The sequence below is a fragment of the Vanellus vanellus genome (genome assembly GCF_965231255.1).
Source record: "Vanellus vanellus genome assembly, chromosome: 18".
Classification (NCBI taxonomy): Eukaryota; Metazoa; Chordata; class Aves; order Charadriiformes; family Charadriidae; genus Vanellus; species Vanellus vanellus.
Window position 1 is genome coordinate 10,707,768 of NC_138923.1, and position 23,145 is coordinate 10,730,912.

Consider the following 23,145-nt stretch of genomic DNA (forward strand, 5'->3'; position numbering starts at 1 on the left):
AAAAACCCCAACATACAAAAAATTAGATTCAGTTTGTCCTTCAGAAACTAATTTTTATTTAAATCAAAGTGATTTTAAATTTGCATCTAAAAAAAAAGCATTTGAATTATAGCAAACATAATGCACTGATATGATCAGACCAGAAGCTTCCTTCCTTTTTGTTTTGAAATAACTCTTCACTCGCAAATTTCTTTTAGTCATTTGTATTCCTGATTATGCCAACTTTTTGAGTACTTCCATCACAAATAAAACTGCAAAATGGAAATATTAGGGCACAACACATTTACAACATGTACTATTTCAAACTACATTTGCTAAAAAAATATTGGTGACAAAACCTTTGCATGCCTGATATCTAAGCGTAGGACCTCAACAAACACGTTTATGAAAAGTTAAACTAAAGTTGTGCAAGACTTCTCAGGTTTAAACAAATATGGTAGTCAACCTTTACGGGAAAGACATTTACAAAACTATTTCTGATCAATAGAAGATTAAATTACAAGAAGGCCAACTTGGGCTTCTCAACAGATGTAGTAAACTACAAGGGAAGCCACAATATATAGAATAAAATCTTACAAAAATGTCAGGTGCTTAATATTATTAAAATAATAGCCCAAGTACCTATTACTAAATACCAAACAATGAGTAAGTTTACATGGGTCATACGTAAACAATAAGGAGCAATCAGTAAAGAACTTGGCCTACTTCTTTTTCAACCCTCCATCTCACACCTGGTTGTATAAATTCCAAAGTAAAACACACGCAGCCCAAAACTTAGATTTATTGCAACACCTCTGTGAAAATGGCGGCAATTTAGGCCTACAGCATTGAGTTTATCACAATCAAATGTAATACTTATTTCCAATGCTACATACATACCAGAGTAAAGCCCATCTACACTGATAGACTAATGTGATAGAGATATAAAGCACGAACAAAGAAAAAAAAACACCAGAAAACCCAAAAAAGCCCTGTCACCAGGGTAGAATTTATTATTTATACAGTGACTTGGACATTAATTGAAACAAAACCTCTCAGTGCAGACCGGGCAGAAGCGGGGCGGCCGCCGCTGCTGTAACGCAATCGCTAGCGGCGGGAAAAGGAGATGAGGCTGCGCACGCGCCAGAGAGACCATCAGCGGCGGGAAAGCCGCGCGGCGGAGGGGGGTGGCTTCGCGAGGGCCGGGCCTGCCCCGCCCCTCCCCCGGGCCCGTTCACCCGTCGCAGGCCAAGCACCAGACAAAATGGCGCCGGCTCGGCTCTTCACGCCGGGCTCTTAAAGGAGCCGCAGCAGCTTGGGCCTGGCGGAGGCTGGAAACGACGAATGGTCGGCGGAGGCAGGGAGGACAGGAAAAAGGTGTACTGAGAGCCTGTGTCTTTACGCGGGGTCGCCCGAAGGCCGTTCTACCCGCCACTGCTCCGGCGGCGACGAGCGGGAAGCGGTGAAACGGCGTTACCATGTCAACGCAGGTAATCAAAGCGGAGGCCTGAGGGGAACCGCCCTCGGCGGGAACCGGCATCCCCCTTCAGCGAGTACCGCTGCTCCCTGGCGGCCGCGGCGCTGCCCCGCAGTGCGGCCCCGCAGAGTGGGGCTCAGCCCGGGGCTCGGCCCGCAGCACCGTGCCGCGCCGGCCGGTCGCCATCCTGTCAGGTGCGGGCCGGCCGTGGCGGGAGGGCGGGGAGAGGCCGCTGGCTCGGCTGTGGCGGCCGCGGCGGGTGCGCAGCCGTTAGCCCGGGAGGGAGGGGGGAAGCTGGCCGCACCGAGGACCTCTCTGCTCCCCGCCGGGGCGCGGGGTACACCCAGGGCAGATCTTCCCGGCCGGGCTAGCTCAACGCTCCCCCCTTCCCCGCCTGTTCTAACGTGAGAGTTTTGTCGTGGTTTTCATTGCAAGAGCACAGTCTGTTCTCAAGAAACCGCATTAAAATCTCTAACTTTTCTCCTTAAAACATGAAGAAACTTCCCAAAATAGCTTTTCGCTAGCTCACCACTACCTCCCCCCTCCTCTCCTCTTTCAGTTTCCTGGCCCTGAAAGAGTTGTGCCTCCAAGTATTGAAGAGAGTGGTGCCTTCTTTCTTTCTTTCTTTCTGAAGATTCAGGAAAAAAAAAATAATAAATAATCCATTTTAATGAAGAAGAACTTCTCAACTTAAAACACAATGTAATCACTCATGTACATCAAAGTTTCCTTAAAAGCACACATTTTTATCTTAATATCTTAAAATATACTTTTTGTTTACTGGGTCTAGGTTTTAGTAAAAACCTGTCCCTTGAAGATGGTTACTACGAAGGCTTTCATGCACAGAACATGAACACAACTGCTTCTACACTTACGCCTAGGGAAATATATTTGTCACTGGGGGAAGTTTCTGTTAACATTCTCTGGAATTTCCCACGCGGTCACGGAATAACTTGTTTGCAGAGAGGGAAACACTGAAGGAATGCCAGTGCTAGGCTGATTTTAATTATTTTTTTTTTCTCTGTTGTCTTTTTAGTCTTGTATTTGCTTGCAAAGTGCGTAATTTCTAGCTTTGGTTAAAAACAATTGGAATCCCGGTCCTCTCTTTCTGTCCTCTGCCAGCTATGTTAGGCTGAGTTGAGTATCTCCAGACCTGACAGACTGTGTAAGCCATAAATTGCAGGACAGTTACCAAGAGTTGCAAAACAGAAAGCAGTTCAGCTAGTTCCTGATGTTGTTGTGTAAAATGGCGTCACTAAACAGGTATACCATTCCTCCAAATATGTGTTAGAACACTGGAAGCTGTCACCCATTAGAGAATTGACTTAGATGTGTTTATTTGGCACCATTTAATTGCTGGAAATATTTTCTTTTGCTAAAACCACAATTTGGTTGGTATGCAAATCATTAAGATTTAGACTTATGTACAGTCTGATGTTTATTTCTGTTCTTCCAGATATTGGTCATATGATATTCTGTGTTTTTGGCAATGAAGAGAGGCTCAGTAAGAAAAGTATTATGTAGAAAAACACAGATGTCAGCTTCTGAGACACCTAGTCCAATGTCTCCTGTCAGTTCAAGTACCAGGTCGCCATCTCCTCTTAGCCAACAGACATCTCCATCTGCTTGCAAAAGGACAGAACGGAGGCATCAACAACCAGATATTACAACAGAAAACGTAGAAGCTGCTTTTGAGTATAAGTTTCATAAAGGTATTGTATAAATAACTGCTGGTATAAAAGTACATAGTAGAAGCTCTTCATCATATGAAGAGCGGTTGAAGGAGCTGGGACTGTTTAGTTTGAGGAGGAGGAGGCTGAGAGGAGAGCTCATCGCTCTCTACAACTATTTGAAAGGACACTGTAGGGAGGTTGGTGCTGGTCTCTTCTTACAGGTAATTAATGACAGAACAAGAGGGAATGGCTTCAAGCTCCAACAAGGTAGATTTAGACTTAGGAAAGAATTTTTCACAGAAAGAGTGGTCGGGCATTGGAATAGACTGCCCAGGGAGGTGGTTGAGTCACCATCTCTGGATGTGTTTAAGAGATGTGGTGTTGGGGGATATGGTGTAGGAGAGAACTTTGTAGAGTAGGGTAGATGGTTGGACTCGATGATCCCAAGGGTCTCTTCCAACCTAGACAATTCTATGATTCTATGAAGCACAAAAAGCCAGTGTTCTGTGAACTGTATGATTAAAGATGTATGATCTGTTGGAAAGAACCCTGAAAAAATTTGCTTGTATCTTTTGGTACTCGAATCACCGAATCACGCAGAATGGTCATGGTTGGAAGGGACCTCTGGAGATCATCTAGTCCAACCCCATAAGCCAGAGAAGGGTCACCTACAGCAAGTTGCACAGGACAGGATCCAGGCGGGTTTTGAATGTCTCCAGAGTGGGAGACTCCACAACCTCTCTGGGCAGCCTGTGCCAGTGCTCTGCCACCTTCAAAGTAAAGAAGTTCCTCCTCATGTTAAGATGGAACTTCCTGTGTTCAAGTCTGTGCCTGTTCCCTCTTGTCCTGTCACTGGGCACCACTGAAAAAAGACTGTTCCCATCCTCCTGGCACCCTCCCTTTAAGTATTTGTAAGCATTGATAAGATCCCCCCTCAATCTTCTTTTCTCTAGGCTAAAAAGGCCCAAGTGTGGAATGATAGTAATGAAAGCTATGTAGAATAATGAGACTTTTACTCCTTACATTCTGTGCTGAGGGGGAGGACTGACAAAGGGAGATGCATATTGTGCCTTTTTCAAAAGACTATACCCTCTTACTCTAACGTGTCATTTCCTGTAAGTGCTTCTGGTGTGCTGTCTCCTGTCATCACTTGTGGAGGTGTGGGGGGGAATAATTGTCAATGTTTTCCCAGTATTCAGTGTGAAGTAAAATACTAATATAAAAATCACCAGTTCTTTTGGTACTGAAGGTAGTTTCTGTGTTTAATTTCAGGTGAAAATGGTGTTAGTGCAGGAGTTAGGTACATCACTGAACCGCTTATAAAAGGTCTGTCAAAACAGGAAAACTTGGCATGTATAAGCTCATTGAATCTTTCTTCCCCAAAGGATGGGGACAAGAAATTTAAGGTAAGTTATTGAAAGTAACTGGTAATTATACAAAGTATAAAAATTAATTTAATTTTAATTATGTTAGCCTAGTTCTACAAGCAGCTTCTGTTTAAAAAAAAACAAAAACAAACAAACAACAAAAAAAACCAACCTGTCAGTGGACACTTGTGCAAAAGAACAAAATTTGGATCAGTTGGAATGAAGTTTAGAACGCTGTCCATTTGTGTAATTTTTTTAGCTTTTGGATTGTGTTGGTTTGCTTTGTTGTTTGATTGGGATTTTTTTAATGGCAAGTACCATTTTGTGTAGATGAGACTGGTCCACTGTAAATTTAAAATGTAGTTTTCTTCTTCCAACACTATAGAAGACTACCTAAAGCAGAGGTTTTCGAATGCAACAGCGGAAGTGTGATGAATAAAATGTTAGAATACTTTGTATTTTTTAATGAATAGGTGTTTGTTAAAAATATAAATATACCTTTTTCTTTAAAAAAGAAAAAATTAATAAAGCTGCAATGCTAATGGATTAATTTTCTGTTCTACAGTACATAGAAAACTTGGAAAAGTGCTCTAAACTAGAGACGCTAAATCTTAGTAACAACCAAATAGAGAAGATTGAGAAGTTGGATAAACTCATGAAGTTGCGTGAACTCAATTTGTCTTGCAACAAAATCAGGTAAGCAGAAACACCAACGTTTGGTAAGCCCAGATACAATAAAGGGGGCATTCTCGCTTGAGTTCTCCCACAGGTGTGAACAGTTAAGGTGAATTTCCCACCAGTTGTATGTCAAGACTAACAGGCTTTGGTCAGATCTTCTTAAAAAGCACAAGCTCTTAGGTGTTAGAAGGATAAGTAGTTCTGGGGGGTGCTATTAGTGTACCATGGCTGCAGTTAAACTTGTTTCCCTAGGAAACCAAGCCAGAAATGCAAGTTTCCAGATATCATAATGAAGAGTGTACAATAACCCAATTAAATGCATTAAAAATTTAATTAGACTTTTACTGCATATAATTACAGGTAAATACAGGAAGTTTTCTTTTAGGAGAGGAAGCTGAATGGGCTTAATCAGGCAGGCTGTAGACTCACTAAATTGCTTTTTCACTTTCACTGTTTTGAGAGTCTGGTATCTTTTCTGAGTGGTATAAAAATGTTGAAGGGCAGTGGTTTCGGCAATAGCAAAATTCTTTGTTTCCTTTAATTTTTCCGTTAGTGAATTATGATCTTTACATGAGACTGACTTTGCAGTAGAGAAGCTGCGATTTCGGTAGAAAAGTTAACAGTAGGAAGTAAGAAAGACACCAGCATTTGTACGCATTGCATTCACACAACTTCCTCTCTCAAGAGGAATTGAAAATGTCAGAGTAGCTTTTAGCTACTGCTGTATCTTTTCAGGCTTTAGTTACATACAGTTGGTTCCTACTCTTTAAAAAATGATGCGGTCACAAGAGCACATTCTACTGTACTTCGTTATAATACTCATGTCTTTAGATAAATGCTGAGGTAAACTCAAACCTAGTGTGTTTTCCTCATTAGCTATTTAGTATTTTAATGAGAACACTAAAAAATTTAGGTCTGCGTGCTGTCAGTTTACAGTTGATCCTGCCTTTATATGGAAAAAATCCTCAAACCAAACACGTTTTTATTTTGGTTCATCTATAACGGTCCCATAACATTCTCAGGAGAAAAAGAACAGATTTTGCATATTAAAATGGAATTACCACGGATTAAAATAATTCTAATGTTAAAATGAAGGTATGTAGAAATAAAGGTTTTGCTACAGTGAGCAAGAAAGTCTTGCTGTGAATTCTTTTTTTTGTCTTAATGTAGTACTTGAAAGTAAGCTGGTGTAATTTAATTTGATTTGTGAGTCCATGGCAGTAAACGACTATTTTGCTAATCTCTTGGATGATAATTATTTGAGACAGATTTTGCTGTTGTTTATCCATAATGCCTCAGTTACAGGATAAATTTGCTATGGTTCATGATAAGTTATGTTTTTCTTCCTTTTTTTTTTTTTTTTTTTTTTTCAGTAAAATTGAAGGTATAGAACATATGCAGAATCTACAAAAGCTGAACCTTGCAGGGAATGAGATCGAGCATATTCCAGTGTGGGTAGGGAAGAAACTGAGATCCCTGCGCATCCTTAATTTGAAACAGAATAAAGTATCATCGGTAAGTGATTATAGTTAAGAACAATAATTGTTCAGAATCTTTGCATGAAGCGAACTGCTACATTTACATTGATTGACTTACCCTGAATAATTGCTGAGTGTCTTTCCACGCAGTCTGTTGTCAAATACAGCCATTGTGAGCCTAATAAAGTTGTTTATCAGAAAATCCTCTCCTCCTGTGCCAGATATTCAAAGCATAAACCTATATTATGTTGCTCAGGAAATGGTAAGTTTTTTTGAGACTTAGGAAAAACTTGGTTACAATGTGAAGACACTTGGGTGTTATTGGTGGTGTCATAGAAGTGAATTATATGCTTTTGGAGACCTGAAAATAATCTTTTTGCTTATATTTTGTATTTAGGACATGACTAGATTTCTGTGGTCCAGATTAATTTCCATGTTTTGCAGCTACAAAACGGTGTCTATGAAAGGAAGTCACTTAATAAAATTCCTGAAGGAGTCATGCTACTTAAGAGGAGAGATGAACCAGCTTTGTTTGAGTACTCCTCATGATAAAATCTCCCTTTTCTTATGAATAAGTCTAGGGGAATGGAAGGTTATATATGTATCCTTGTTATTTTGAATTTTTCAAGGTTAAGCTTGATGACATTTGCCTTCTTTGCGGTGGTGTTTTTTCATAGAAGAAACAATTCAATTTTAGGAAGATAGTTTGTAGTTCATAGTACTGTCTGTTTGGGTAGGTTTTTAGGGATTCCACTTTAGCATAAATGTTAAAAGAGATCGTTTGAGATGGACCTAACATAAAAGATTCTGTACAGGCAGGAATTCAGTAATGCAGGTTTAATTGTTTTTGGAAGGATGTCTAATAATTGTTCTGTTTGTCTTTGATTTAGCTCCATGATATAGCTAAACTAAAGCCTCTACAGGATTTGACTTCTTTATTCCTTGCTGATAATCCGGTTGTAAGTCTGCCTCACTACCGCTTTTACACCATATTCCACTTGCGAGCACTGGAAAACTTGGATGGACAGCCAGTGACAAATCACGACAGGCAGGAAGCTCTAGAGAGGTTTAATTTAGGTAATAGTAATCTGCTAGAACTAAAGTGAATGGCACAAAACTTAAGTTTAGAAGGAGAAGATTTTCTATTTGAATTTTTCTATTTTGTTTTTCAGAAGAGGTAGAAAAATTAGAAAGAGAGTTGGAAAACACGATAAAGGAGATGGAGAACCTTAAACTTAACCAGTCCAAAGTGCTTGAGCAACTTCGCCATCAAGATGAGGTCAACAAATCATTAAAAGAAAAGACTTTGCAACAGAAACAAAGCTATGAAGATCTACAAAGGGACCTGGGCACCAAAAATGAATTGGTAAGCTAATCACTTGCACTAAGTAATTATTTATCTATGAAACAGAGTTGTCAATATGAGAGTTCAGATGGCTGGAGATTTATGTTTAAGATTGAGAGAGACAAAACTTAGGCATTTCAACTTCTAGAGAGTGCAACTTATTTGTTTGTCTCTAGTAACTTTTTGTTGTTGTTGTTTAAAATTCTGTCAGTTGATGAAAGGTTAAGTATCCTCTAGCTGCTAAATTGCCGATGTACTGACACTCCTGTGTTGTTTGGACTTTAAAGTGCTGCTGCAATAAGGGAAAAGATGAAATGCTTTTACAAAATCAAGGTGTTCTATGTCAGTAATACTCCTTGATTATTATTTTGAGTAATGGCCGTTGTTCACTTGTACTTTTTTAAGATCATCCTAAAATCTTAGTTTTGACAAGTATCTCTCATTGGTAGCTATAAAATGCAAGATAAGTCCTGCTGACTTGAGAGTGCTCAGTTGTGAATGACCTGATTGGAACTTACTATATGGCTTTTATCTTACCTGTTAGACTTGTCCTTTAAAATTTTATCCTTCAGAATCTCTATAGCTGATACTTCTATAGCTGTGTCTTCTGTGAACACCCACACTAAACCAGCAGCCTATGTCTAAGATGTAGTTTTCAGAGTAGTAAGATTTAGCAGCGTATCTTTTGCAACTTAACCCACTCTTATCCTTTGGATGACAAACTTTGCTTGATTCTTTCTTCCTTTAGCTGGTGTATTGGTTTGTCACAGTTCCCTTTCCGCAGAGCCTTTATTCCTCACTAAAGGTAGCCCCACTGTGCTCCTGGGTTGCATGGTTATTTTCATTTCTAGGATTTATTTGCATGGTTACTGAAGTAGGAGCATTTGTATAAAGTGTTCCAATGAGGCTTTATATTTACTGTGGGTTTTGGATACAATTTTCTTGAGGTTTTTTTTTTTTCTTTTCTCTCAAACACAGTTAACTTTTGCTTGACATATATTGGGTTTTAAAATCTTCCTTTAAGCCTTTCCTTTATTCCAGTCTGTTCTATTTCTTTTCCTCCATTAGTCCTGCTTTCCACTGTCTATTGGAGTTTTGCTGCATGTTCTCCCTCAGGTATTCAGCGTGCAAAGTTGATTTAAAAAGAAATCACATGATGGACCTTTAGTTAAAAAAAAAAAAATTAAAAAATCCTCAAAACCTAACTAGCACAAGGTTGAGCTAAGATGAAATGCATAGGTGCTATACACTTGACAATTGAGGTGTTTTGTTACTTTTACAGACAATAAATGTTAATAGTTCTCACTGCTCATTAGTAGCAGTAAATACATTTGTTATTTGGCATTGATTTTGCAAAAGGATTGTACCCAAATTATTTTTTCATCTGAAGTTAGTGACAGATTTATTATTGAACCTTTGATGCACGTAAACTTAAAAGGCCTTTCATGTGATCGTTTCTGTTATATTAATTGTGGGGTTCTTGTCTACTCTTAGTCATCATATGGTATCTTGTAATAAAGTTGCACTTTGTGATATTCTTGATCCAAAAATCCACCATCTTAACTTTTTCTGCTGTGAGCTTTGATTCACATCCTTGCCCTGCTCTCTACTGAATTGAAATATATGTGACCATGATGACACTTGAATGAACGTGACTGACTTTGTTTACTGCTTTATTAGCTAAAGCAGAAGACAATGGAGCTAACCCGAGCTTGCCAGAAGCAGTATGAATTGGAGCAGGAACTGGCGTTTTATAAGATTGATGCAAAATTTGAGCCATTAAATTATTTTCCGTCAGAGGTAATAATTTTAAAATAATGGATCTTTTCATTGCTCTTTCTCTTGCTTTTCAACTTGGAAAATAGAAAAGTTAATAGTTTTTTCTATAATTCTAATAGGTACTGCTTTATTAAGAGTTATTAGTTATGAAATACAAAAATTTAATTTTAAAATCTAAGTTAGAAGATTTGAACTAAATTGAATCTGAGTGACATTTAATGTGTTGAATATTAGTATACATACCTAGCTAAGTAGAGTTAGTGAACAAACATTTAATTCTTATTATTAATCAAACAAATGATAGTCCTTTCTTCTGGCTTAATTTTGGAGGCCCTTTCACTTGGAGAAATTCCACAAGCCAGAATGTTCTCAAGTTAAATGGTATTAGAATTTCTGTCCTGTTTCTGTTGTTTTTTTCTCATAACAGAGCTAACCTCTGTCATACTTGCAAAACCAAAAATTGTAGAGATGCCTGAATGAGTCTGCACAAGAAATGTAAAGATCAGTAATCATTAACTATGAATGATTTTTTTAAGTTATGTTTGAGTAAAGTTTAAGTGCAGCAATGTGATGGACTAAGTGTAATCTATATTACTACTAACTCTAAAACATTATGAAAAATACCTCCAGTTAAACACCACCTTGCATTACCCATTTGCAACAAATTGATCAAACCCTAATTGGGTTTGGTTTTAATTCCATTATAAAATAACAAGAACGTTCAAGGCCAAACAGGTCAAGGGTAGTCTGTTTTCTTTTAATTATTCTATTTTCACATTGGTTTTCCTTTCTATGCTTGTTAAGAGAGTCAAATGTATGTTATGAGTTGACTGCAATCATATTTCTGAAATAGATATAAAGACCTATTGCTTCATACATTTTAGGATGTTGAACTTGATAACGTACCTGGTGAAAGCCCATACATTGGTAAGGCCAGGTATAAAAGAAACATGTTTATTAGAGAAGGCTACATTGCTCACAAAGCTCAGCAGATGGAGATTGGAAAAATGCAACCAGATGAAGATGACTTCTATAGGAAAACCCAGATGAAATTGCAGCTCCAAACGCTAGATGAACTACTAGAGGATAAAGAAAAAAAGATTAACTCGGGTAAAATCTTAATTTTTATCAAATAAAAGTTAAAATATGTATATCATTGTAGTTGATTCCACTGATTAAATGCGTGACACGTATTTGACATAAGAATAGCAACAGTGTGTCAAAAGCTGTAAGTGCTGTAATTTCTAAACGCTGTACTTGATGCATTTTGGGTCAAATCTGCTACAATTTCCTTTTGCTATTATTTTAAGATAACTCAAGATGAAAGGATTAAATATTATTGAAAAGAGAATGCTAGGAAGGTTTCATATTTGAGGCATTAATTTAATCGTATAAGATTCATTAAAAACCTTTAGACATACTTTTTGAGAAACCCGAATGTACTAGCTTTGATTATCACTTTTAAGAAAACGTATTCTGATTAACACGTTAACAGAAAATGTGTATCAATGTTATACAGATACTGCTATATATTTTGTGGGGGTTTGTTGTTTGTTTTTTTTTTTTTTTTTTTGTCTGCAGCACAAAGAAGATTAGAAGAACTGCAAAGTGCAATAGGAAATGCAGAGCAACAGGTTTTGAAAGTAACAGGGGAACTGCGACAACTGGAGGATGCTCTGGCTCAGAAAAAAGTATGCAAAGAGGTGAAATGAATAGCAAGGGAAAGTGTTTGAAGCAGTATGATGTAGAAAACATCTGTTCTTGTTCTTTTTTAAAGGGCATATTGTAGATATGTAAATTCATTTGTCAAGCAACAAAAAAAAATCTTAGGGGTTTTAGACAGCTTGTTTACGAATAAGCTGTCAGAGTTGTAGTGCAATTAATTGCATCTAAACATGTTCTGTGTGATGCAGCTGCTGAACGTTAACTTTCCCCAGAACGCTTTGGAAGAACATAAGTAGAGATTTGAGCGCTGCAGTAAGTGGACAGTTCAGGGTCACTGCGTTAGGCAACAGGAGATTTGGATTTTAATTTGAACTTACTTTCTTGATTCGAATAACCATAAGCTTATAGCTCTTTGAAGGCTTAGTAGACTGAATGGAAAGTGACAGGGCAATGTCACAACATCATAAGCAGTGCTGATGATGTGACATACATGTTCATGCCAGAGGAAGTTTTACCTGAGCCCCTCAATATAGGTATGTGGATTGAATATATCACGATTTATCAGAAGAAACCTTACAGGAAGGACTGTTAACTGTGTAGGTTTAGTTGTACAGCTAATAATAAGCAATGTAGCTACATAATTGACAGCAATAATGAGTTTAAATATTTATAAGCATTAAATTAAAATTGTATCTTCTATTTCTTCAACATCTGTCATAAATTATTGCTATTTTTAGTCTTTAAACTTGTTTTAAAATCAGTGACCAGGCTCTTCCATATTTTAACTTAAAGAATAACTGTGGCAGGGGAAAAAAAGACATTCCAGATATTTCTCTTGAGACTGCAAAAAGGAATTATACAGGAGACTTTTGAAGTCTTGTTTGAAAACAAAACACTTTATGATAATGGTCAAAATGAGGGTTCTGGCACTTCCTCATATGGTAGACTAACGTTATGAAATTTCTCGTTACCATAAGCAAACTGTCTATTTTATAGTTCTTTTTGAGAAAGTCCTGTGAGTTTTTGTTATTTTAAGAAGATTCAAACCAATGAATAGATCATTTTTAGGGGACCTGTTAGGCTAAACTAGCAGTCTGATTTAACTTTTAAAAATGTTCTTGATCAGCTGTGTATTTCCAGTTAAACTATTTTACCCTGCCTCCCAATGCGATCTCCAGATATCCCAGGCCGACAAGGAGGGTCTTGAACAGCAGTTGAGTGAAAAGATACAAATCCTGCATCAGCTACGTGAGGAAGCTTTAGAAGTGGAAAAACAAATGGAGAAACAGAAAAGAGAAATAGGGAAAAAACAGAAAGAGCTAGAAGACTTGCAGAGTTCTCTTGCTTCTGTAAATCCTGAAGATCCAAGACATGTGAGTAAAACTGAAATCCTAAGTTATGCTCTGTATATATTCATTTACTGAGAAATGTAGTAAAAGCTATTTTAACTGATTACCGTTCAGTTGCAGCTATTTTGTGAATTACGTATTCTTTTAGCTATTTATCAATTTCCTTAGCTGTTATCATTTGAAAAAGCTACAATTCCTCACAGTTTAAAAAAAAACCCACCAACCGAACAAAAAAACAAACCCACAGAAACAACTTTGGTAAAACACTTAGGCAACTAATTTTCAATGCAGTTGAAATGCGTACAGCACGTTGAGAACTAGATCTTGATGCTTTGCAAAAACATGCTGTGCAGAGCCTCGGAGACAATTTCTGTGTATGAAGTCCTTAATGCATATTTTTGTAAAATCTGGCCTTAAAGATTTTTAAAGGTCTGTGTAACTGCTACAGGCCTGTGGCTGAAGACCTGCTTTGTCAGAGACCTCTGGCATTGGCACAAAAGCCTGTTTGGAAGAAGCCTAGAAAAACTGTCTGGAGTGGCAGATGCGGCTGACCTGGCCGAAGTGGTGACAGCTTGCATGAATATTCCAGGCTGTGAACTGCAGACAGCTGAAGGCAGCAGCAGCTTCGGCTTTCCACAGTAGTCCAGCATCCTAAAACTGGAATCACTTTTCAATAAATCTTTTCAGAATTAGAACGATTTATACTGCCTTTTTGGTGGGAGCTAATGCCCTTTCTCTGCTGGCACATACAGCCCTGTCATTGCTGATGGATTCAACAAGGTCTCCGAGGTCCCACGTCAGAGGGTTGGGGCAAACCTGGATGCCCCAGGGAGAGCTCTGGCTCGATTGTCTCATTTTTTTTTGACCTCCAAGGAAGCAAGACTTTTGACTTCTGAGTTATTAACTATGTTCAGGTACAGCAAACGCTTATAGAAACTTTTAAATTAAAATTAAATGGAATTACTCTTATAATAGCGTTTTAAAAAAGCTTGTGTCCTTTTAAATGAGAGCTTTTCATCTCGATGCTTTTAAGTATGCAAAGAAAGAATTTTTATGCTTGGCTCCCGTTTTCAGCAGAGGCCTGCAAACACTTTTACAAAATGCAATTTTTTTAAATTTTTTTATTATTATTATTATTTTCCTCTGAGCGGTGAGGCGGTGGGAGGGCCGTACGCCTCTCTCGGGCGGGATGGCTGAACTCGGGCCCGGCCCTTCCTTTCCCGCCGGCCGCCCGCCCGCGCTTCAAATCACAACACAGGAAGCGCCGGACGGCCCCGGGAACGGCCCCGGGAACGGCCCGGGGAGCTCCGGCCGCCTTCTGCTGCCGGGGCAGAAGTGGTCGGAGAAGACGGGAGTCTCCGCTGAACTGCTTTTTAAGCTGAACATACCGCTTGTTCAGTCAAATGAATTCTAGATCAGGGGTGGGGCGTTTTGCATGTGATACTGGAGGAAGAGAAGACAAAGGCAAAGCTGTAAGTGTTTGGGTTTTTTTTTTATTATTAAAACAGTGCTCTCGTGACGTTCAGCAGCTGCAGCAAAATGACTCAGCGGCAGCGCCTCTAATTGGGTTTTACTTGTTGAAATTTCACTTTTGAAAGCCGAATGGCGGTTTGTCTTTAACAAGGTGACGAGTTGAATTGTACTAACGGGAATGTTAAAAATAACTTCAGGTTTAATACATTAAAAATACAGAAAGCTGTTTTTACCCATCACTTCTGTTACAGAACCAACTCTGATTTTTCTGAGAGCTTATATTTAAAATTTCTACTGCTAGCTCAGTTTATTTTTTTTAAGTAGTAAAAAAAAGGTGCTGTTTATCATGACAGTGTAATTCTGTGGTTTTCTAAATTTTCTGGTATTTGAGTTATTGTGATTAATTTGATACCAGTGAGAAACAGATAACACTATGTTGTGTTGATAACCTAGTTTTGTATACAGCTGAAACAGTCAGCTAAATTCATACTAAGTGCATGAAGTCCTGACCAAAATCTCTGAGCTGTGGGTACAGTGTATTTCCCAGAAATACATTTAAAAAGAAAAAATTAAAAATGTACTTTAAGTAAATCTTTGCTATAAAGTTGCCCTGACTTGCTGGTTGTTCAGAGTATTTTGCTTTGGGTGGTGACCTGACAAGTTCTAAAGCATCATCTGCTGTGAAGGCAACGCAGGATGACAGGATTAAAGCTTCTGGAGGAAATCATGTTTGTTCTTGACTGAAAGAGGATATTGTGTAACAAAAAGTAAAGGCAGGAAGAAAGGTAGTATCCATGAGTAATAATTTATAAATGCAGGCCTTATCATGTCTGGGCAAGGGGCAGACTACTAACAATGCTGTTAGTGCACAGATTGCTTGCCTATCTGGGCTTCTTCGTGGGACACTTACAAGGAAAAAAAACAACCAAAAAAACCCGAAAACCAGAAGTACCAGAACGTATGCTACACTTAAGACTTACTGCTGGTAGTAAGCCACTGCAGAACTGGGCTAAAATATCGGTTTGACTTTTTCAATTTATATTGACATTGTCCCACTTAACCTTTCCAACTGTTAATTTACAGGCTCACATGAAAGCTCAAAAAACAAGTAAAGAACAGCAGTTTGATGTAATGAACAAACATTACAAACAGCTTGAGAGTCGCCTGGATGAAATGCTCTCTAGGATTGCTAAGGAAACTGAGGAAATCAAGGACTTGGAGCAACAGCTCACTGATGGTAAATTTTCCTTTTTGTCTTACAGTATTTCTTGTATTTAGGATAATGTGACAATTGAATTAAGGATTCAGTTTTGTTTATCTTTGCTTAAATGAAATGCAGAATGTGTAGGAAAAGGTTAAAAAAACTATTCTTAACGGATCTAAAAGGAGACTTTGGGTAAATTATTTTAATTTTTTTATTATTATTATGTTCGTCTCGCTTGTACATGGTTTGGGAAGGTAGTTTGGCACTGTGGTGGTTTGGGTTTTTTTTGTTTTTTTTCTTAAGGTGCGGGAAAGCTTTAGAAAATGACTTAAATTTAGTTCATTGACTCTGTTATGTATACATTTACTGTACACCTAGTTTATGTGAAAGTAAATATCCCTGAAAAGAATATGAATATAAAACCTGAAACAAAATTGATTTAGGTGTAAAGGTAGCAAATGTCATCTTAGGTGGGGGGCAGGAATGCACAAAGAAACGCACTTTCTTTTTAAATCTTCCAGTGGGCAAGTTAATACTGTAATATTGGAACTCTTAACCTTTAAAACACAGCACAGGCATTTTCTGGTTGAGTTCTAGTTACCTGTTGTTACTGCATATTCCAATCTTAAAGAAGATTAAGAAAGGCAGGGTTTTTTTTTTTTTGTTTTGTGAATAAGTGTGGCTTCTTAACTATCTCAAATTTGTTTTGCATTTCTGCAGGTCAAATAGCAACAAATGAAGCACTGAAAAGGGATTTAGAAAGTATTATCATTGGATTACAGACATACCTGGAAAGTGTTAAGTGTCAGGCAAAACAGGCCAATGAAGAATGTAAAGAGTTGAAGAAGGATAAAGAATCTTTACTACAGAGATTGGCAGATCTAGAAGAGGAAAGAAACAACCTGGAAATAGTTGCCATGGATGCCGAAAATATGAGACAAGTAAGGCTTAACACTATGTTTCTTCCCAAATTCAGACACTGAAAAATAAACTTAAAAAAAAAAAAAAGCAAACGGCCAAATGTGGAATAGCAAAGCACAGTTTCTTGGATAAAATAATTTTTTTATATGGTAACTTCAATTTGATATGCACATTAAGAACAGAATTTGGCCTTTAAAACCAGTTGCAAGGGAGATACAGTAAATTTGTGCTTTATGGAAGATGTCTCAGAAATGCAGGCTTTACCTTTCAGAAGCTACTGAAAATGGATTTGCAGTTGATATCATAGTGAATTGCATTAGTGAAAACTGTCTGGATACTAGCCAAGGATGTGCATGTTATTAGCTTGCATCTGTCCTATCAGCCAATTACTTAGAGAGCTGTCTTAGTATCCTGGTAAGTTTTATGTAAACCTTAATACCAGGGCAAAGTGTATTGCTTTAAGCTACACCTTTCTAACTTGAGTGTAGATTTTTGGTCAGTCTGTCACAGCAGCATCCTTGACCTGACCCTTGAATGTAGTAGTGCCACCTAGCTTTAAGTTTTAATATTTAGTGATCAGGGTTAGTTATTTTGATCTTTCTGCTGCCATGTTGATGATGAGTTCCAGAGTAACAGGAGAGGCAATGTACTCTAAGAAATCCTGGCTCTCCCATGTATATATTTCTAAAATTAATGTAAAATTCCAGGAAATCACAATGCTAGAAGGCGCACTCCAAGAGCAGCAAAAAATAAATGAATCGCTTAGAGATGCACAAGGGGACATCAGTGCCTATGAAGCTGAACTGGAAGCCCAGCTAAGAGACAGAGACACTGAAGCCAATCAGCAAAAAGAAGAGTTGGAAAGACTGAAACAACTTAGCCAGGTAAGAACAGAGCTCTTATGCTGCCAAAAGGATAGTACGCCCTGGGACAAGGGACAACCAAATTCTCCTCCATACCACATCTCCAATGTTGACTTGCAAATAATTGTTGGTTTAGGGGTGCCCCCAAATGGAAGGTGGTATCAGTTTGCTAGGATTTATAACTGCATTGAAGCAAGGTACAGATCATTTGGGGACCTTGTAGAGAATATTCACCATATTTAAAGGGAAAATAATAGTCTGGATCTTTTTGGAAAGAGAGAACTGCACACACATTGAAGAAATGACACTAAAGCAGTCCTGTGTAAAGTAGCAGATGAATGACAAAGGCTGCCTTTGCTCTTTGTGGTAGAAATTGAATTTTATAGCAATTTTTAAAATTTTTTTAATATATTATAAAGTACTAGTTTTCTGCTGGGGGAGAACAATGTGTGCTTTAATTTGTACAGTCCCATTTTATCTTACTGTTGGGGATTCTCATCTGGATTTGTGTATGATGATGTATAATGACTACTTTCTAAGTTCAATTTCCATTCATCAGAAATCAACATAGTGGTGGGGTTTTTTTGCAAGACTTATTCCAACTGCACGTTCCAGATTGCAGGCAGAAATGGAAATGCAAAACAGTAAAGTTGGTGTTCTGTCCCCAACCCCTCCAAGTCTTTTAGTTTTGATGTTTCAGGAAAAACTTGGAATGTCTCTGTAGAACCCTGATAAAATGTAAATCTGTCAGTTACCTGGTGGGTAGGACATGCTTATGCTAGGTCTAGATTAGGATTTACAATACTAGTCATGATGATGTTTTAGGAAATACACCTATTATCTATACATGGTAATGGGTTAATTTGGGATGGTTGGGGTTGTTTTCTTATTTGTTGTCATTTGTGGGTTGTTTTTTTTTTTTTCTGGAGATGTTGCCATATTGTTGTTGTTTTAAGAAACACAGCTGTTGTGTATTTGGGTGACAGGTTGGGGTTGGGAGTGGGGATATTAATCTGAAGGCTTTCTATGTTTGTAGATGGAACTGTCAGCCCTGCAAGCAGAACTTGAAAAAGAAAGGCAAGCGTTAGAGAATGCCCTGACCAAAGCACAACTAGCAGAAGAGAAGGAACAACAAAATTATAAGCTCCTTTCTCAGTTCAAACAATTGCAGGTGAAGTACTTGTTGCTGTTAAAAAGTTACCTGATACACAGTATGTTTCCCCACTGTCCCAAGGGGGAAGTGATAAGAATTTTAAAGGTTTCTGTATGAATCTTGTTTTGAAGTTCAGTACTGCTTATGACTTTTCCTGACTTCAATTTTCTTGTCCAGAAAGCCTATACCATAGTCTTATGTCTATTTTAGATATTTAGATTGACCTTTGAAATAATTTCAGAGCTGCTCAGTTATATTGCAGAGGGACTGATAAATTGTTATGTGTATCTTAATTTCCCACAAGCTTCATCCAGTACATGTCAATAAGAAAACTATTCGGATGCGGAAGAAAAAACTGATCCAATACCTAAAGCAGAATTTATTCCCTCTGTTTAGAGTTGTGATCCTGAGGAATCTTACTGAATTTCCACAAAACAGTAATAGCATTCAAGTACAATAGGCAACAGAGCTTGTGGTCCTGGAACTCACAGGCATTTCATGAACTGCATAGGTGTACAGAAACGCCTCTATTTTATACAATGTCACAGAGCAGTGCCTCATCTTAACTGAGATTAGAACTGGAGTGTTCCTCTTCCTAAAGCTGCTGAAAGGCTTGATCAACAGGATTTCTCTAGGCAAGAGTAATACACTGGGTTCAAGATCTTAAAACAAAACAAAAAAAAAAAAGAGAGAGAGAAGGGAGTTTCTTTGCCAGCCGTGTTTTGAAGTGCTGTGTGATTAAAGCAGTTTCCCTCATTGTGGAAAGGCTGAGTTCAGTCCTTCTTTCTCTCTTTCCTATCACATGCTCCTTAGAGGATACAATGACCACCACAATAGAATAGTTCATTTGGAAGGGACTTACAACAAACATCTAGTCCAACTGCCTGACCACTTCAGGATGAGCTTGTAAAAGATCCTTACCAGATACTAGCACTATCATTTTTGCTGAAGCTTGCCAATGTGAAGAGAAGAGTTTAAGACCATTGGGGCTGGGACAAGTGTGACTCCTTGGTCTAGTGGCTGGGACAGTGTCTGCAATTGTTCCATTGTCTGTTATGGATAGATAGTGTGACAGGCTTCTGTATGGCACTGGTCTTTGCTTATGTAAAGACAGTACTTCCTTAGTTTAAGGAAAGGATAAGATCATTTTTGAACTGGCATTTAAATACTTTTCAGCTTAAAGGAAACTGAAAGGCAAAGATTGTTTGGGTTGTTTTTGTTTTCTTGATGATAATGGTTCAGGCCACACTGAGAAAAATGTTTGAACTCTATTTAAAAAACAGAAGAAAAAAACCCCCAACCTCCAAAAAACCCACCACTAACAACCAAAATCCCAAAACAGATCTAGGTATTAAAAATTCTAGCTTTTATCATATGTGCGTTTGTTTGCTTATGGTTGTGGGGGTGGGGTTTTTTGTCTTTCTTTTTTTTTTCTAGGGAGACAATAATCTCCTGAAACAACAGCTTAAAGATCTTCAGAATCAGCTAAACCATGCAGTTGGTAACTTAGTTCATCCTGAGGAAGTCTTAGCTCGTATAAATGAACTCAAGCAGAAGCTTCAGACAGGAGTTGGAGAGATTGAGTGAGTAAAATAGAAGTACACACAGTGTTAAATTTGTGCATGTGAAATTGGTAAGTACATGAGAGCAACAAGGTACCTTTGCTGCATCCTACCGAGTCCAACTCGGGGCAGTTCAAACATGAATTTCAGCACCCTGTGGTGGTTATGAGAAAATCACCTGAGCTCAGTCACTGTATTATGAATATGCAGTCCCCTTGGGTTTCACTGCGAGGGACAGGGTAAAAGGTTCCCCCCCCATCTTTGTCCACAGCAGCAAAGAATTGTAATCAACAATGGTAATAAACAAAGACCAGGATGGTATAAGTAGAGCCAGGGTGGAGGTCTGTCTGTGCAGTCTAATGTGTTCAGTGCTGCACCTGAGTTCATTTATGTTGGATGACTTAAACTTGCGCTATTGTATTAGGCATCATTCTTTTAGTATCTGGTATCACAATTAAAAATCACTATTTTCTGTCTTGGAACCTGGATTGTTTCTCTTTCAGATGTCAGAATTCAGCTGATGTTTTAGGGAAAAGCCTTGCAAATCTGCAGAAAGAATTTAATGACATCCTTGCTGATGCTCAGAGGAAAAAAGAGAAAGCATGGGCTAGACAGAGACAATTGCAGGAGGAAATGGTATCCCAGCAGGAAAAACTGGAAGAAGTACAGGAGAAATATAGACAGGCATGTATCAAAACAACAAAAGCAAGAGTAAGACAATTTCGGCTTAGTCTAAAAAATGTAACGTGCAGCTGAAGGATGATGTTTCACTCTTGATGTAGCTTTGCTACCCTCCATCTTTCAGAGAAGTATAATTTTACTGAAGGTAGCCAAATTGAATATTTTTACTTGTCAGAAGCATATTGACAACTTGCATCAGAGCAGGATGCTGTTAGTTGTGATTAGAACAGGAATACTAATCGTTATTAGAGTTTTGATTTTCCTATTGTGCACAAATGTACATAATGTAATAATTTTCATTATAAAGAAACTCTGTAAGCAGGCAAAAGCTTCTGAATGCTTCCATGCTGTGCATACTGTGAAATCCTGGTTAAAGTAGTGAAATACATCAGCCGTTCTTGCTTTCTTTTGATAAGTGTTAAATAGGGTATTTGGCAGGACACGTGTGCCTCTGCAACCTTTTGTTGGCTTTTATTATATAAAATTTGCAAACATGTTACTTGTAGAAGAAGGGTTTAATGTACCTTAAAATTTCCACAAGCAATCTTACAGCAAATTTTAGCTGTATGATACAAGGAGAGACCTGCTTTTTGGTGTTTATGTAACAGTAGAGTTGGAATTTTTTTATTAATAGCCTTTATGATTTTTGCCTGATTATTTGGTGAATATGAATTTAGGCTCAATGATATGTCTTGGAGGCAGAAAAGATTTTAATTACAGGTACAAAAATATAGCCAGTAATCACCTCAAAATCACTATACATACCACTACCAAAATAACTCAGGCACTTTTAAAATGTAATAGTTACAGTGGCAAAGCAATTCTTTTTCCTTTCATTTCTGGTATGCTGGTAACTGCACTTCCCTAAAAGTTGTTTCTTTAAATCGTTAAAATAGGGTGTCTTTTGGTTGAAGAAAATATCTTTTTGGCTACTCATTCTAACTTATTTCTCCTATAGGTTAAAGCTGAAAACAGGCAGAATAAGAACAAGGTCCACCAGTTAGAGAATGAAATTCAACATTTACATGAAAAAATAAAGAGCATGGAAGAAATTCAGGGCCTTGCTGATCAACAGCTCCAGGAGGCAGATGAAGAGAAAGAAACTATTCTTGCTCAACTGGAAGATTTAGAGAAAAGGGTAGGAATGAGGAAGGACGAGTCCATGGACTGTGTTTTTTCCTGAAAAGAAGATTCAAAAACTTATGAATTATTTTGCTTTCTAAGATAGATCAAATAGCAGGAAGGAACACAGAGGTTAAATATAACATCTTTCTTTTCCTTAAATTTTATTGGTTGTTGTTTAGTTTTTTTTCTGTTGCTTCTACGTATACAATACAAAAGGGGGGGGGGGGGGGGGAAGGAGTCATACCAACAGAAAGCCTTTCTTCTGCGCTGCTTTTTACTTAAAACTTATAAAACCTATTGTTTTCCTGGTTTCAGAAAAAAGTAGAAGATGCCAGGGCACAAATGCAATTTGTCAGTCTAGATAAAGAACTGAAGGAATTAAAGAGAGCAATCATCACTTCAGATACACTAGCAGCTACAGAGCTCTCCATTGCTAAAAATCAGCTAAAGGCTCTTCATGGGACTGTTCTCAGAATTAATCAGGAGCGAGCTGAGGTAAATCAACATAGACAATTATTGCTTGTATGTAAGTAGTGTTTTCTAATGCCATCATAATGGGAGCAGTCCTGGTGACATCTTTTAAATTCAGCTTCAAAGCTTTATTCTGACTTGTCCTACTGCACAGGAGCTCTTGCTTTGGAGAGAGTCTCATCTTGAAATACAATAGGTGAATGCCTGAGTAAATTCAGCTGTGGACAGGCGTTCTTGCTGTGTGTTAGAAGGTGAGGGAGAGGCAAGGTTAATCTCTTATTAACTGGAAGTCAAACAATACTGCATTGTTATGTAAGATAGAAAAGCATAAGAAGGGACTATGGACATTTGTTCTTGCACTTCAATGTTTTAAAACGGGAATAATTTTTGGCTACAAACTAACATCTCCTGTATAGAAATACTGTAAAGTTAAACGAGAAATGTTATTTTACATGAACTTTCCCAGTTTCTGGAATTCCAGAACAGACAAGTGCTGATGCTTCTTATTAGTCAGCTTTTCACAAAGCTGCATGAGATGTCTGCACGTTTGTGAAGTACTCTTGCAAACTAAAGCTCAAACTAAAATGTCAATTTTAGGAGATTGAGGAAGCTGAAGAGTTCTGTGCTGAGGCAGCTCGTGCAGCTCGGGATCTTGCCAGAGCAGAAGCAGAAATAGAATTGTTACAACAACTCCTCAAAGAGAAGGAAGAACAAGTAGGTTGCAGATCTGTTTGCTCTGTATTATATGAGGATAAAATACTTAGATATACTGGTTGAATGAGTTTCTGAAAATGCCATATTCAGAGGTGTCTGCCCCACCTTTTTTCCTCAGGTTTTCACAATGCTCTTCCCTCCCCTGACATATGCCAAAGAACAAAATGAAAACCTCACTGACTAGAATA

The 23,145-nt window shown here is 38.0% G+C and overlaps 1 protein-coding gene across 1 annotated transcript in view; it reads left to right on the plus strand.

Annotated features, from left to right (window-relative positions):
• Positions 1 to 5,169: 5,169 nt before the first annotated feature.
• CNTRL (centriolin) overlaps positions 5,170 to 23,145 on the plus strand; it is a 34,954-nt gene continuing 16,978 nt past the window's right edge. The window contains exons 1-17 of the mRNA XM_082492458.1: positions 5,170 to 5,192; positions 6,548 to 6,689; positions 7,543 to 7,729; positions 7,825 to 8,018; positions 9,678 to 9,797; positions 10,661 to 10,886; positions 11,358 to 11,467; positions 12,620 to 12,814; positions 15,347 to 15,500; positions 16,188 to 16,408; positions 17,096 to 17,272; positions 18,288 to 18,422; positions 19,842 to 19,987; positions 20,470 to 20,650; positions 21,606 to 21,785; positions 22,088 to 22,267; positions 22,841 to 22,957. Coding sequence (XP_082348584.1) covers positions 6,570 to 6,689; positions 7,543 to 7,729; positions 7,825 to 8,018; positions 9,678 to 9,797; positions 10,661 to 10,886; positions 11,358 to 11,467; positions 12,620 to 12,814; positions 15,347 to 15,500; positions 16,188 to 16,408; positions 17,096 to 17,272; positions 18,288 to 18,422; positions 19,842 to 19,987; positions 20,470 to 20,650; positions 21,606 to 21,785; positions 22,088 to 22,267; positions 22,841 to 22,957 — 2,643 coding nt within the window. The 5' untranslated portion in view covers positions 5,170 to 5,192; positions 6,548 to 6,569. The remainder of the gene's footprint in view (positions 5,193 to 6,547; positions 6,690 to 7,542; positions 7,730 to 7,824; positions 8,019 to 9,677; positions 9,798 to 10,660; positions 10,887 to 11,357; positions 11,468 to 12,619; positions 12,815 to 15,346; positions 15,501 to 16,187; positions 16,409 to 17,095; positions 17,273 to 18,287; positions 18,423 to 19,841; positions 19,988 to 20,469; positions 20,651 to 21,605; positions 21,786 to 22,087; positions 22,268 to 22,840; positions 22,958 to 23,145) is intronic.